Consider the following 16,378-nt stretch of genomic DNA (forward strand, 5'->3'; position numbering starts at 1 on the left):
GCCACGATACGAGCCCTGTAAAGTGCCTGACCCAGCAGCTCAAGCTATTAACAGCGGGGCTGAGATGTGAAGTCCAGTGACTGCAGGGTAACAGGTAGACTGTGCGGAGAACACCTACATGTTTGGCTCCGTGAGATTCACAGGGGATGGGAGGGGAGAGCCTTTGGGAACTGAGAGGTACAGGCAGGTATGGAGCCCTGGCCCATGGAGAGGGGGTCTCTGCCCCAGAGGCAGTTCCTGGCTCCCACCGCCACACTTGTGCCCAAGGAGGTGTGCTATCGGTTTATACTCAGGGACACAGAAATGTCCTGAAATGTGACTCATCTTCCAAGAACCCTGGGACCTCTGCTGTTGTGTCTGCTTCACTCGCAGGCTCCAAAGGGTCTCTTTCTTCATAAATAATGTGGAATCAGGCCACTCCCAGGAAATAACCTCAAGATCAAACCAGCCTTTCCTGCTTGGAATGTCTGGGTCCTCCAGACCCAAGCCTGGGAAGCCAACTAGGAACCTCTTATGTTCACATCACCCGAGGAATCTTTGGACTTAGTTGCTGTGCAGCATGTGGGAATCTTAGTTCCCACCCAGGGAGCAAACCTGCATCCTCTGCATTGCGGTGAGTTCTTAACCACTGAACCACCAGGGGAGGCCCTCGCCTGAGTAATCTTTGAGAGTTGACAAACTTCTAGACAGGCTGCTGCTGGATCTCCGAAAATATTCAACGTGTGCATCAAAGGATACCATATCAACAGAGTGAAAAGTAAACCCAAGATGTGGGGGGAAATATCTGCCAGCCGGGTACCTGATAAGGGGTTAATAAGCAGAATATATAAAGAAGTCACTGACCAACAGGAACACAACCACCTGATTTTTAAAACATAGAAAAGACTTGAGTAGACATTTCTCCAAAGAAGACGTATTAATACAGCCAACATGTTAAAAGGTGCTCCACACCACTAGCCATTAGGGAAATGCAAGTCAAAACCAGTAAGATAACACCGCACATCCGTTAGGATGTGTGTAATGTATGTACATGTAACAGGTGGTGGTGAGAACGTGGAGAAATTGAAACTCTCGGGCACTGTTGGTGTGTTAGTCACTCAGTCATGTCTGACTCTTTGCAACCCCATGGATTGTAGCACACCAGGCTCTTCTGTGCATGGGATTCTCCAGGCAGGAATACCAGAGCAGGTTGCCATTGCCTTCTCCAGCACTGTTGGTAGGAATGTAAAATGGTGCAGCCAACTGTGGAAAACAGTATGGAGGTTCCTCAAAAGTTAAAAATAGACCTGCCATCTGATCTAGCAATTCCACTTCTGAGTATACATCCAAAAGTGAAAGCAGAGACTTGAAGAGGAATTGGTACACCCATGTTCATTATTTGCAATGCCCTGGAAGTGGAGTAACGCAAGCGTTCGTTGATGGATGAACAGATAAACGAAAGTGGTCTATACAGTGGTCTGTTCTTCAGCCTTAAAAAGGAAGTTCTCAGACACGTTAAGTGAAACAGGCCAGTCACAAAAGGGCAAATACTGGTGACTCACGTACACAAAGTCCCTGGAGTGGTCAGATCCATAGAGACAGAAAGTAGAGTGGTGGATGTCAGTGGCTGGGGGTGAGGAGCTGGTGTTTAACGGGGACTGAGCTCTACTATGGGAAGCAGGGAAGGTTCTGGAGATGACAGTGGTGAAGCTTGTACACTATGAATGTGCTTAACATTACTGAATTGTACACTTCAAATTGGCTAAAATGGTAAATTTTTAAAGGATTTTTTGATGTGGACCATTTTTATTTTGAAAATTTTATTTGTGGCTGTTTCGAGTCTTAGCTTCAGCACCCAGGCCCCTTGTGGTGGCTCAGTAGATGTGGCACACAGGCTTAGTTGCCCCGAAGTGGGTGGGATCTTGGTTCCTGACCACAGATGGAACCTGCACTTTCCTGAACTGGAAGGTTTAAAATCCACCAGAACTGTCTTGATTTAGAAATAGGGCAGATTTGAAGCTTAAATACCTTTATTACTTTTTAAAAATTATTTGGACATTGATAGCTCTGCAAAATACTTCTTCCATCCCAAACTCTCATACCCTTTCCACATATCCTCCCCAAAGAAACAAAATACTCATCCTTTTGCCCATTCAAATCTAATTTTTAAAAACATGTAAGATTCAAAATCAAATATTACTTTTCTTTCCCAGAACTCGTTAGTAATTTTAAACCACAATGCACATACTCAATGGCATTTCCTTTTTAAAAATTAGCTTATCTGACTATTTTATGAGGAAAAACAAAATCATTTCAAGGCCTTAGAATATAAATTCCCTGTTTCTGAAAGCAAAAGACATTGAAAAGCCCCTCTGCCCCCTGGAGTCTGCTGTGCATGTCACCCATGGAACCAGCGCTGCACAGGTGGCGCCAGTCTGTCCGTCCACAGGTGAGACATGTGGAGTTGGAGAGGGCAATGGGTGGGAAGAGGGGGCTCCGGGCAGAGGCAGGCTGGGCGTGCAGAGCGGAGCAGAGGAGCAGGAGCTGGGTCCTGAGTGGGGAAGGGAGGTGTGGGGAGCCTGCACCCGCACTGGTTTCTCAGTGATGAACAAGAGTGTCCACCAGAAGCATTGCACGTAGAACCAGAGGTGCATGGATTACTGAGGAGGCTCGGGAGTGACCACAGCTGGGGGTGACGGTCCAAGCTCCCCCGGGAACTAAGTCAGGGTGGAGGGTCTGGGGGTTCCTCGGGGGATAGAGAAACCCCTGCTTCTGCACCCCTGAGAGTCAGGATTTTACGAGAACCAACCTTTATCACAGGTGTGTCCCAAAGAGCTGACAAATGTACCACATCTTCATCCCCAAACACTACTGCATCTGACCCCTGGCTCAGCAAGGAAGTCAGCCCACAGCAGAGCCCTGCCCACCTGGGCCGCCAAGCAGCAGCAACATGCCGACACCCTGTCCAGCCCACCGGCTGCCCACTCACGGCCACACACGTGGGCCCCGACCAGCTCCGGGAGGCTGGGGGCGGGGGGTGGGGGGGCGCCTTTCCCTCAGGGGTACCTGAACCCTTCAAGGAGCTGGCAAAATGCAGGCGCTGGTTACTCGCTGAGAAATTGGGGGCAGGGAAAGGGAGCCCACGCCACCTGGCCCCCATGTTGCCAGCCGGCTCTAAAATCAAGAGGATGTTTCTGACTCATCTCTCCAGACAGACGTGAGCCATCCTTCTGCTGCAGCCACCTTCCCAACACTTCTCCTTAAGGCTTCTCCTGACATGCAATCTCAGCAACATACAACACGTACTTCGATAAAGGATTCTGAGACTAAGAGACCCGCCCCACCACTCACCTAGACCGGAGGGCTTCACGCCTTCTCCCTCCGCCCTGGACCTGTCCCCTGCGCCAGTTCTGCTCCTGTGGGTTATGGCAACACTACCCCTCGGTTAAAGCTTTCCCTCCCATGTTCCGAGTGAGTCTATAAATCACCAGAAGTCACCAAACCTCCTAGGCCTTGCCGCATATGGGGGCTGTAGCGGATGCCACATGAAGCTCTCTAAACATTTAAACAAAACAAAACAGCAGCGCACGCCTGTGTGCGCACACACACATACTTTGGCACATGAGCCTCGGGTTACTTGAGCGTGTTCAAGCTCAGCCCCTCCTATGCCCCGACACCGCTGAGCTGCGGGTCTAGGGCTGCAGCGGCCCCTTCTGCCTGATGGGAGAGGTTGCTGGAAGCGCTGCTGTTTTGAGTAGCGAGAGGAGGAGGAACAAGTGCTAAACTGGCCCCCAGAATGGTCCTCACGTTTAGCACTAGAATGGATGCAATGCTGCAGAACGTCTCACCAGGTGACCAGTTTCAAACTGCTGGCTGATTAAATATACATTTACATATAGATATAAAAATTACTAAGTCAACATTTGCTGTTTTCAATGTGAAAACGATAAAATGTAATTCTGAATAATTGTGCATTTGCCATAGGGTCCTTGCTAAAGGAACCATAAAAATAATTTTGTAATAAAAAAACTTTTCTTTTTTTTAAAGTTTAGTATTGCCCTCAAGTTCAAAAGTTTGGAGCAAACGTGCTGAGTGGGCAGGACTGGAGTCTGTTCCTGCCAGGGACCTGGAAGCCTCAAACCCTATGGTCCCAACAGCAGGCCCAAGGGACCCACTGACCACAGGCTAGCTTGGCTAGATCGCCCTCGCTAAGCACTTGGCCTGCGCCCCGCACGGAACTCCAGGGGCACGTGGGAGCTGGGCTCTGCCTTCTCTTGACTTACCAGACTAAGCAGCTGGGGGCAGGGGCCCTGGGTGGGGACCACTGAGCACCGTGGCCCGGGGGGGGCTGGGGCTGACCTATGCAGCTGGAGGCAGGGGTGGAGCAAGGGCTGTGCGTCTCAGGGATACAGAAGTTAGCTGTGCAGGAAGGAAAAGTGCATTGACGGCAGCCTAGAAACAGCTCACGACCAAACCTCACAGGGAGGGAGGAAGAGCCGAGGTCACCCTCCACCTGCCCCACGGGCTGGCCGCTCCTCGGATGCTGCGGGCTGACATTCATGCTTTCGATGCAAGTCTGCTCGTGAAGAAACAGGAACACATGTTCTCCCGGTTCTGGCAGGTACCCGGTTTTCCCGGCAAAGTTCTTTTTTGCCAAGTTCAGTTTGTTTGGTTACTGTTCTGAGCCGCTGTCACCGGAATTCGTAGATGGGGGCGCTGTGTTCTGGAACATGAGTGAGATTTAGCGACTGATACCTGTGGGAGGAGAGGCGGAGGAGTTAGAGCATCCTGAAAACCACACAGAGTATGGAACCCAACCCCAGGAGACCCCAAGCCCAGATGAAATGTATGCTTATCTCAGCTTCCTCAGGGGAACTGAACCAGCGACAGCCTATCTTAGGCAAGGAGAGGCTGGTCCTCTCGGGGAGGATGCAGACCAGGCCCTCTGCCTGCTCCACCACCCTGCTTCCCTCTGAAGTCGTGTGACCCTCAGAGCTCCCAGGGGACCCGGGCACGTGCTGATCCGCCCAGAATCTGGAGGGCTTGCAATGATGACATCACAGCCACACCCCCAACCTCAGCGACTCCATCTTCCTCCTCCCTGGACATGGCTGTGAGACTCCAGAGCATCAGGGGCTCTGCAGGGAGTATGACCCCGTGATGGGTGCTCTCAGGAGTGAAACAGGGGACAGAGAAACAGGCAGGGACAGCTCCCATTTGGGGACACCCAGCATGGATGGTGTGTCAGCTCCCTCACTTGTCCACAGAGGAGTGAGGTGCAGCACAGGAAAAGTAGCTCATCTCTCTGCCAAACACCTCAAGGAAGGACATCGTGTTAGCCGTCAGAACAGAGCTCTCCCCTCCCGGCGGGCTGGCCGGCATCACAAAGACATCTGAGTGCTGGGGGCATGTGGAGATGCAGGAGAAGCAGAACCGTGTGCATCCCTGGCAGGAGCGGGAAGCTGCAACTGCTGAGGGAAACGGTTCCCTAAGAAGTGACCGCAGACTCACCCATGACCCAGCAACCTGCCCCAGCTGCATACGCCGAGGAACTGAAAGCAGGCCCCAGACAGGCTTGGGCACACCCACGTCCACAGCAGCCAGAAGGTGGGGATGAGCCACAGGTCCATCCACTGATCAACAGATAAAGATAATGTGGCCCCCATCCACATGACAGGAAATTGCTCAGCAATAAAGACGAAGGACTGACGTGCACTCAACATGCAATATGGGGTCTTCAAAACACAATGACAAGACCCAGAGGGCAAACAGTGCACGGGCCCACATTCGTGAAGCGCTCAGAACAGGCAAACCTATACTCAGAGCAAATGAGTGGTGCCTGCAGCTGGTAGGGGCGGGGAGCTGGGTGACGGCTCCTAGGGGGACAGGGCTTCCTCTCTGCCAGTGGAAACATTCTGAAATCGAGTGACAAAACCGTGCTGACATGAAGGGCCCCTGGACTCTACACTTTCAATGAGGGGATTAGATGGCACGTGAGCTGCTTCTCAATAAACCTGGTGATTTTAAAAGAAGACCAAAAGTTTTAAACACTCATTTGAAAACTGAACAGGTGCTGAAATCCCAACGTCTGTTCTCAGAGAAACCAGGGTAGCACGGAACCCCTGGGCCCCTTGGCCACTGCTGGTCAGCCCTGGGCAGCGTTCTTCATGAACCTTTAAAGCATGCAAGAGTTGACAGGAAATAAAGAGCTTCAACATCCAGAAGAAATCAGGTGTTTGAGGGCACAGCCACCCTTCAGGTGGATAGGGCACCTACAGAAGCTCAAAAAGCCATGAGAGGCCCCACAACAGTGGCAAAGGCCACACCCAGGAGCACATGGCTGTCACCTTGGCAGAAGGCAGGCCCGTAAGGCCCACGGGCCCTGGTTACCAACCGACTTTGAGCAGGAAGGTGAGCACAAAATCAGAAAGGCCGCCGACAGCAGAGTTCACATGGGATCTCACACTCTTAACTACTGAGTCTGGGAGGAATGAAGACAAGACCCACAAGCCTGAGATAAACGTAGCTGAAAATAGGGCTGCTTGAAAGCATTCAGCAGTGAATGCCTGTACCCAGAACTTCACCTTTGCACCCATTTACACTGCTCTGGGGAGGCAAACAAGCCCCCATGTGAGCACTTCGGGAAGTGTGGCCAAGCTCTCAGTCCTTACCACTCCGAGCTCCTGTGGTAGTAGTAGCCCTCTATGGAGGCCGCTGACTTCTGGAAGCAGATGTAGTAGAAGCCAGCAAAGGAAGCACCGCTGATGTCCTTGATCGTGTGGTCCGGGACTAGGAACTGCTCCTGCATGCACAGAGGGTCAGTGTCGCAGCTCCGGCCCCCAGGCCTCCCTGCCCCTTGCAGCTGACTCTCAGCCTCACTGGGTGACCGTGAACCATGTGCCACCTGTGTGTTCTAGACCAAGCATGGCCCCCATATCTCAAGGTTGCTAGGGTCAGAGCCGGGAGCAGGCTGTGGGGTGGGACTCAGGTCTGGGCCAAGCCCCGGCCCCGGTTCTCAGCACAGAGCCTGGGAAGGAGGATGCTACAGGCTTTGGTCTGTAGAAACACTGGCGAGATTTCAAAATAAAACAGCTTTTTCCCACAGGCTGGGGGCCTGGGGTTGGAGGTGGGTGGAGGCTCACAAACTCACCTCCTGAACTTGGTACCCGTGGCTCTAGCTCAGGAAGTACCAGAGGAAGCCCACCTGACAGACTCTTCAGGAGCTAGAAGGGAAACCCACCCCCATTCCCTGAGCTGGAGGGACCAGGGGCACTGTGATGGCCCGCAGCCCGGGTGAGAGGCTGGCCGGGGAGGTCACTTCACTTAGGGGCTAAGAAGAGGGGTCTCCCAAGTCCATGGGACCCTTAGGATGACCCAGTCTGCAGGGTGGAAGGTGAAGCCAGAGGGAGAGGGGTCACAGAGCAGAGAGGGTGAGGCCGGGCCCCCTTACCTTCCACCTCATGAAGACATAGTCCCCACTCTTCAGCTCTTCGTAATCAAAGTCGTCTGAGTTAAACGATTTTGCATACTGATAAAAAGCCAGAAACTTGCCCTGAAAGCCAAAAGCAGAGCAAAGGATGAGGGCTGGGCGGGGCCGTGGGCCTGGGGGCGGGGCCGAGGCACTCACCCAGTGCTTCCGGTCCACGTCCTCGTCAGCGTCCCACTTTCGGGTTAAGAAAGGGTGCTTCCTGCTGATTATTTCTCCTTCAAAGAAGGTCGTGAGGGTTGGGTACTCCTGTGGCAAAAACCCAAATATCAAACAAGATGTCCAACAGGAGTTCTAACTTTTCACAAAGGAACAAACCAAGTTCGCTTTAATTTCTCTCCAGAACTTTGAAAAGAGGACCACAGTGCTGGGCGACCACCCAGACCAGAGGCAGGTGCAGCAACACCCACGGCCGAGGAGGGAGCCTGACTTGAGGGGCCCGGGGTGGGGGTGGGATGTCTCCTGGATTCTGGGGACTTTGTCAGAAGCAGAGAACCCTTCTTTGGCGCGCTTGTGATGTGTTGATGGCTCAGAAAAGAACTTGGACAAGTTACTTCTGAATATTCTAGCATACAGAGCAGATGGTAACTTGATAGGTTGTACTTTCCAAGGAAAACACCCAGAGAGACTGCGGAATCACAGCCTCGTCTTCATGGCTCAGCCTGGTCATCGCTTCTCAGACTGGCTCAGTCTGTCCCTGGTGCGCCAGCTCTCAGGTTTGAGGGGCAGGGAAGGGGCTGTCGAATAGCCCGATGTGAGAGGCACTCGTGTAATTCTATCATGTGAGCTAAGACAACTTACATGACGGGAAACACTGATGACCATGTCTGCCCCGGGAAACCACAACCACCAGAAGAGCAAACGAGTGGTCATCCTGACCGGGTGCCTGAAATGTTAATACTCCCAATAACCCTGCTGTTTGTCCCTCTGCTCATACAAAAGATTTGCAAAAAGTTAACGGAAGAACAAGTAACCACTGTAAAAAGTTTACCATTTCTCTGCATTTGTAAAAACCCACCCACCAGGCCACCCTTCAGTGTCACCAGGCAGCCCCTCAGAGCTGCCCGCCAGCCTGGGTCATTCCTGGGGGTGCTGTGACGACCCCCACCCAGCAGAGCACAGGTCACCATCCTGATGTCCCGAGACCACGGAGGACCTGCTCTCTTCCTCACACCCTACGTCAGCCCCTCTTGCTCAGTATTAAACATCTACCGGTTTAAATCCATTCCCAAGGCTTTGCCACTTCTGCCGGTTTGCCTGCCAGGTGGCTCGGCACCCCCGCAGGGTACTGCAGCCTCACTGGCCTGGGGCTTCCAGGAAGGCCACGACCACTTTACTGCACATGCCAAAGTAGCCTGCCCTTGTAGCAGTGAACTTGAAACACGGCAGATCTGCCATCCCCCTAAAACTGAAATCTTCACCCCAATGGTGGCACTGTGTTCCTCAAACACATACCGACACAGACAGAGCCAAAAAATTGTAGAGACCAAAACTGCCTAAGCGGAAACCTGATTTTTAAAGGTATAAACCAAATTATAGCAATCATTTGAGAAAGACCTGCCAAGGGAAAAATTGCTTTGTAAGCTGGCAGCTGACTTGAGACGTTAAATTAACGGCTAGACAGTATACTGACTTCCTGAGTTTTGAATCTTCGTATTTTATCAAGATGTCCATAAAGAGAGAGAAGGATGAATGATCAAGTGGTCCTACTATGTAATAACAAAGAACAAGCTTACGGTCAAGTCACGAGTTTTCCTAACAAGTGATTCTGCACCGACCTCTCTAAAATGTTCCAGGCAGTCTACCAGGGTGACCACTAGGTACCCACAAACACTGAGAATTAAATAAAATAAATATCTAATGAATGAATGAAGGAAGGAACAGAAGGAACCCAAAAGACAAAACCCCTCGCAGGGCAAGCAAGGACATTCAAGCTCTGACTACAGCCAGGGGTAGGGGGCTCACAAAGGGAGGGCGGGCACGGCTAGCATCTGCCTGCCTGGAGGTGAGTCCAGCATTCCGTGAAGACCCACCTTCTGGAATATCAACATTTGATTGACCAGTAAGGCAGTCTCTGCATCTGGTGGCGTGACCACCTGTGTTCCAAGTAAACCCAGCACAGCCTCAGAGTGCCCAGCATTGTCTGGGGAATGTGTGGTGGGCCTGACACCCTCCCGGTGGGCTCCCAGCCACCTATGTTGGGCTCCCCAGAGATGCCCCTCTCCCTACAGGTGGCTGGCTGCGAATGCAAAGAGAGTATCACTTGACACCCATTCTTCACAATTTTGGGATTCAGTCTCCACAAGGCAAACAAAACTTCCCAAACTGTGTTTGTGACTCAAGGCAGGTAGGAGGCCAGTTATCTCCAATTATGTAGTTAGTTTTCCCTATTTCCGTATACATGAGGAAGACTATGGCTGATTAGTCACGTTAAAATAAGTCAGATATCTGCTATTTCCACAACTATAAATGGAAAAGCAAACAAAAACAGCGCTTTGTTTTTTTTTTTTGCCACACCATGCGGCACATGGGATCTCAGTTCCCTGATCAGGGACGGAACCCAAGCCCCAGTAGTGGAAGCGTGATGTCCTAACCACTGGACTGCCAGGGAAGTCTCAGGTTGTACATCTTAAATGGGTGAATTCTGTGCTATGGGAACTATATTTCAGTTAAAAAGAGTTTAAAAAAAGGTGAATTAAAAGACTTGGAAGACTCCAGCAGGATGACAGACCCTCAGGAAGCACAGCCCCCTCTGACGAAGGTGGCTCCGAGTGGGAAGAGCCGGCAGCGACACTCTCCTCCTTGGGAAAGCAGCTTTTGGGTGGCTTGGGGTGCTACCCTGCATTCGGGCCACCTGCCCCCACACGGCCACTGCAGCCTTTCCGTCTGTGGGTTTTTAGTCCTGCCCACCATCTGTGTGCAGCTTGCTGTGACCATTTGGAATCAGGTCCCCATTCCACACTACAGACTCTGCTGGCTTCCATATGAAGTTCAACACTTTTGTCCTACACTCAACACACACGTATGGCCACCTGCGAGTTGAGCGTGTTCTGTTGCTCGGTCTTCTACAGCACAGACCCAGGTGAGAGTCCTTCCTCGTGCTGTCACTTGCTGCCCCGACTTGATGTGATATGTTTCCAGAGGTCTGTCTCAACAACTGAATTCTCAGGAGACTCTCAGACATCTGACAGGAAAGCAGGAGAACCAGAGGCACAGGAGGACGGAAACCAGTGCTTTCTGACTGTGGGGGGCCCAGCCTGGGGGTCAGCTGCCCGCTCACTGACGCCGCATCCCCTCGGGCCCTGAAATGGGCACCTGGAGCCCTCACCTCACAGGTAAGCCAACTGACACAAACAGGTGAAGGTTGTGGGACAGGAGGAGGCGAGGGTGTCTGCCAGCCCCTCACTACTCTGAGCAGTGTGGCCAGGCCCCCTTCCTGCTCGCCAGTGGGAAGACAGAGGGTGCTATCTCTCGCCTGTGATATTCCTGAGTTCTGAAGATTGAAAAGCTGGCCTTGAGGGAGGGAGCAGCTCCTTATGCCGGAGAAACCTCCAGGGCCATGGTCTCGGAGGGGTGCTGCTCACTCCAGAAAGTGAAACTAACCATGATGGCAGCAGCGATGCTCTGATTATATTTTTGTTTTCCTCAAAAAGGCTCAAAGTAAAATCAGTAGTGTTGGTCACATGGTGACCTTTTGATAAACTTAAACATCTGTGAATGCACACATCCACACTGCCTGCTCCTGCTCCCTTACAATAACTGCACTCAAGATATGGGGCTCCTGAATCAGGCCTGCAGAGTCGAGCTCACTGGCCCTTCACACCCGGGGTCCCAACATGCTGTCCCCACCAGGCCCCCGCCTGCGGGAAGAGCACTTACCTCAGTAAGGCCTTTGATCTTCAGATACCCGCAAAGGTAGGAGTTCCCCGTGTCCACGTGCTGAAAAGATAGGACACAAGCCTTGTTACAAACGCAGGGTCCACCAGGGACAGCAGAAGCACGTCCAGCATGCAGAGGCCCCTTGGAGGCCGAGGAGTGAGGGAGCCTGGAGGCTGGTACAGCTGGGTCTCCCGGGTCCAGCAGCAAGCTGAGTGTTTAATGCTGAGTAAAGCCTCCTGTTAAGAAACTAGGGGGACTCTCCTGGTGGTCCAGTGACCAAGGCTCCACGCTCCCCATGCAGGGGGCCCAGGTTCAATCCCTGATCAGGGAACTAGATCCCACATGCTGCAACTAAAGATCTGCATGCTAGCAAGGAAGACCAGGTGTAGCCACATAAATAGATACATATTAAAAAAAGAAAAAAACTAGGAACGTTTGTTGCATTCCTCAGATCTGAGGACCCTATACCTTCCAGTGCACCATGAGTCAAACACCAAAGTGGTGCTTCAAAGCTGCAGTGAGCTCGGCCAGCCTGAAGCATGCAGCTTCACGAAGCTGGAGCAGTCCCACTGTCTGGTGCAGTGGACAAAGGTCTGCACCCCAAAAGCACCGCAGCTCTGCAAACGTCCTCACCTGCCAACGTGGGCATCCGACAAAATGGAGCAGCCAACCTGAACTTACAGGGGTCAGCAAGGAAGCTGTGTTCAAGGACCCGTGGCTTGAACCCGAAGCCTTGTTTCAAGGGTGTGATTCTCACCAAATTCAATACAGTTTGGGTTTCACAGCTGCCAGAAAGGGTATCAGGTGGCAAGGATACTCGCTAATAAGATTAAAAACTCAACTAAATTGGCTAACATTTTGCATGGATTATCACATGCTTGAGAATCAGAATTTCAGTTTGGCCTCCATCCAACCATGTGTCTCTCCCTCTCTGCCCAAATTGATCTTTTTGAACCAAGGGTGTCGACCCAGCAACCAGCCAGCATCTCAGTGAGAGAGAACAAGGCAAAGGCCTCAGCAAGAAGGTGCTCGAAGCACAGCTGTGTCCAACAGCTGCTCTTCCTAATATTTCTCCTACAGTGACCCGGCCCTCACTTCACTCTTGGCTTCTTGGATGGCAGAGGAGAAAGAGAGTAGTCACAGTAACATAAAAAACGACACCACCACCAGGTCGGAACCTTACAAAGATTTGAAGAACTCTTCAAATTGCAATTTTAGGGGAAAAGAAAGCACTCCAGAAGCACATGAAGAGAGGCCCATCTTTAGTAATCAAAGAAGTTCAATCAGAACCACAAGAGATGCCACCTCACCCCCACTATGGGGTGAGGCTATAATCAAAAAGAGGGACCGTGACAAGTGTGACAGGGACGTGGAGAAACTGAGCCTCTGACACTGCTGGTGGAGATGGAAAATGGTGCTACCACTTTGGAAATCAGCCTGGCAGCTCCCAAATGTTAAACAAACAGTCACCATACAACCCACTATTCCACTGGTAGGGAGACACCCAGGAGAAATGCGGACAATGTACACATAACAACTCGCGCGTGAATGTGCAGTGGCGTGTTCATGACAGCCCCAGAGAGGAAACACCCACAAACAGCCATCTACGCATCAGCAGAGGAACAGAATGCTGCAGAGCCACTAGGGGACGATGACACAACGACACAAAGGGAGGGGGCACTGGCTCCTGCTGTGATGTGGACGAACCTCAAAACACAGTGCTCAGTGTGACAAGCTAGACACAGAAAGTTACCGTATGATTCCCTTTACGTGAAAAGGCCACAATAAGCAAATCTTAGGGGAAGAAAAATTAGGGGTTGTGTAGGGCTGGAGTCCTTGGACTGCATGGAGATCAAATCAGCCAATCCTAAAGGAAATCAACCCTAACTCTTCATTGGAAGGACTGATGCTAAAGCTGAAGCTCCAATACTTTGGCCACCTGATGCGAAGAGCTGACTCGTTGGAAAAGACCCTGTTGCTGTGAAAGATTGAGGGCAGGAGGAGGAAGGGGCGGCAGAGGATGAGATGGTTAGATAACATCACTGACTCAATGGACATGAGTTTGAGCAACCTCCAGGAGTTAGTGAAGGACAGAGGAGCCTGGTGTGCTGCAGTCCATGAGGTCACAGAGTCGAATATGACTTAGCAACTGAATAGTGTTGGAGGGGTGTGGCACCTAAGGATTCTTTCTGGGGGTAATGAAGATGTTCTAAAATTAGACTGCAGTGGCAGTTACACAGCTTTGGGACCACACTAAAAACTACTGAACTGTACACCTTACATGTGTGACTTGTGTGACAGGCGAATCATACCTCAATAAAGCTCCTATGAAAAATAGAAAGCAGGAGAGAGGTGGAGTTACAAAAGTCAGAAGTTTCTAAGATGACAGAGCCCAAGAACCCAGTTGTGGCTGAAAAACCAGCTGATTGGGCAACTCACAGGCCAGACTCTCTGCGACAGTAAGACACTACCCATCCAGGTGCAGGGCGGCATTCCTGGGTGTGACTGCCGCCCCCACCAGCAGATGGCCGACTCCAAGTGGCCTCCAGCCACTGGCCAGGTCACTCTGGCCACCCTGGGACCTGTCAGTTGTGCACCAACCCAATCCCTACTCCCACCGGTTCACAAGGGAATTGGCACCAGCAGGAATTCAGAAACAACACACTGAGGACAGGGAGGGGAGCTGCCGCAGGAACCAAGATTTGTCTGTGATACCAGGCTGCTCCGCCACTGGTCCCCAACCCCATTAGACACCATCAAACTCAACAAGGGGCCCAAGTCAAGATCATCCCAAACATGACCCACACCAGGCACCTCACTTCTAGAATTTTATGATGAACTGCAAAATGTAAAAGAGTCTGTATCTTCCTACTCAATTCTCACATTTGGAGCAGAAGAGAAGGGAGACTGCCACAGTGGTCGTCTAATGGTGAGAGCTGAAATAACTCAGCCATGACCCTTTTCTTTTCCTGGCCTTGTCTCACAGCTCGAAGGATCTCAGTTCCCCGAATAAGGACTGGACTTGGGCCACAGTCCAGTGAAAGCGCCAAATCCTAACCATGAGACCACCAGGTAATGCCCATCTTTTTAATTACGATAAACATCATAGCTCATATTAGAAACTTCAGTTTGTAGACCAGAGACACAATTAACAGAGATGGAGTTCTCTTGATCTAAAGTAAAAGACTTACTCCCACAAAGCAGTAAGATAAAAAGAGGCAGATGAATCGGCAGTTGGTGGAGACAAAACATATCCCCGTTGTCTTTAAGGTGGGAGAAGAGAGGCTGAGAAGAGAGGCTGTTTGAGATTTAAAATCAGTAAAGAGCAAAGGACAGGAGAAAAATTCTGTCCTCACACAGAACCTACATTCTACATCTACATCCTACATTCTGTCCTCAGACAGAACATCAAAGCTTCTGCAAGACCTTTGAGGGGACAGTGTTTGGAGCAGCTTTTAGGCACAGCTTAGGAGGTGAGGTATCAGACTGAAGACAATAGGGCGAAGGGAGGAGGAAGTGGGTCCTGCTGCAGGCCTGGGCAGACAGACAGGAGGAACAGTTTTCCAGGAAGGCAGAGAAGAAAGAGGATTAACCACTGCCGATCTCCTTGGGCCGGGAGGAAATGTCAAGTGTGCTCCCATCGACATGAGAGGAGTGAAGTGCAGGAAGGAGCTGGGACAGGTAAAGCTAAAGTTCCAAAGCCATTAGGAGCTGGCAGCAGGTTCTCAGAAATCCAGGTCAGATGGGGGGAGGAAATACCATATGAGAAATAAAAGTGGGTGAGTTACATTTCCTAGCATGAGTATCAGAGACTACGAAGGAAGCCCTGACATGTGGATCAAAGTTAAAAATACAGTAAGAGGGTCCCCTAGAGCCAGGAAGGAGGAGAACAGAGAGATGGGGAGGTCTGGGCAGACAGATGGACAGAACAGGAGTGGACTGAAAGTGGCTAGAGGGTGGGGAGTAGGGAGTGTCAGGAGTCTGAGCCAGGAAGAGACTATGGGTTGGGGGCTAGGAGATCAGCTTCTAACAGACTGTGAGGAGCCCACTTAGGATGTGAGTGCCCAGGCTAAGGAATGGGGCAGCAGTCGAGGTGGGATGGGGGCCCTCAGGTCCCGGGGCTGATGGAGAGAGGAGGCGGATGAAGCTCTGCCGAGGAGGAAACCCCCGGAGAAGGAGGCGGGTCCCAGGGCCTGGGGTTCATGGGACCGAGGAAAACGTGGGAGGCAGCAGGCACGTCTAGGGCCTGGGAGCGTCCAGAGTCAGAGGGAATCCCTGGAGAGTTTCCCGGACGGGGTCCGAGAGGGACTGAAAGAAAGACTGTTGCCGGGGCGACAGGCCACGGGGAGGCAGGGCCGGATCTGAGGCGGCCGGTCCCCGGCTCGGGCCCGCAGGGTTGGGGTGCGCCGGAGGGCCCCCGGCAGGCCCGGACAGCAGGCCCGTCCGTGGCCGCGGGCCCGAGGGGGCGGCGGCGCAGCCCGGTCCGTGGCCGTCTCGAGAGGCCGGGCCGCCGGCTCACCTGCAGCACTACCTCCACGTCGTACGAGTTCCCCTTGCTCTTCTGGTGGCCGCGGAACTTGGAGCCGCTGTAGAGCAGGCTGGTGGCCACGCCGGGCTGCTGCGTGTTGATAGGCGGCGGCGGGATGAGCGAGGCGGCGGAGGCGGCCGAGGCACCGGCCGGCGGGGGACACTCGGTGCGGACCGGCATCGCGGGGTCCCCCGGAGCCAGGGCTGGGGGAGGGGGAGGAACCGCCGCCGCCGCGCGGAAGCCGAGGGCAGACGGAGGAGAAGCCGGCGCGCGCGTAGGGCGGGCGGGGTCCACCCGCCGGCCGCAAGCGGATCGAGCGCTCCGGCCACCACCGGGACCCCGGGACCTGCGAGCAGGGCCTCCGGGTCCTGAGCGAACCCCCTCCCCGCCTGCGCTCGCACACACACCCCTTCCGATTGGCTCGGGCGCGCTGAGGGGCGGGAGCAGGCTGGCTCGGCGATTCCGCCCATTGGCGGGCGGGGACAGCACGTGGCGGGAGCCGAGGC

General features: G+C 52.7%; 1 protein-coding gene across 1 annotated transcript; it reads right to left on the reverse strand.

The window, feature by feature from the left end:
• On the reverse strand, window positions 1,992-16,295 carry GID4 (GID complex subunit 4 homolog). The gene is made up of 6 exons (XM_018064783.1): window positions 15,864-16,295; window positions 11,345-11,404; window positions 7,607-7,714; window positions 7,430-7,531; window positions 6,651-6,781; window positions 1,992-4,734 (listed from the first exon to the last, which is right to left on the reverse strand). The coding sequence occupies exons 1-6, from the start codon at window positions 16,050-16,052 to the stop codon at window positions 4,671-4,673; spliced, it is 654 nt and encodes a 217-aa protein (XP_017920272.1). The 5' UTR covers window positions 16,053-16,295; the 3' UTR covers window positions 1,992-4,670.

This window comes from Capra hircus, chromosome 19, assembly GCF_001704415.2.
Source record: "Capra hircus breed San Clemente chromosome 19, ASM170441v1, whole genome shotgun sequence".
In the NCBI taxonomy this organism is placed as follows: domain Eukaryota; kingdom Metazoa; phylum Chordata; class Mammalia; order Artiodactyla; family Bovidae; genus Capra; species Capra hircus.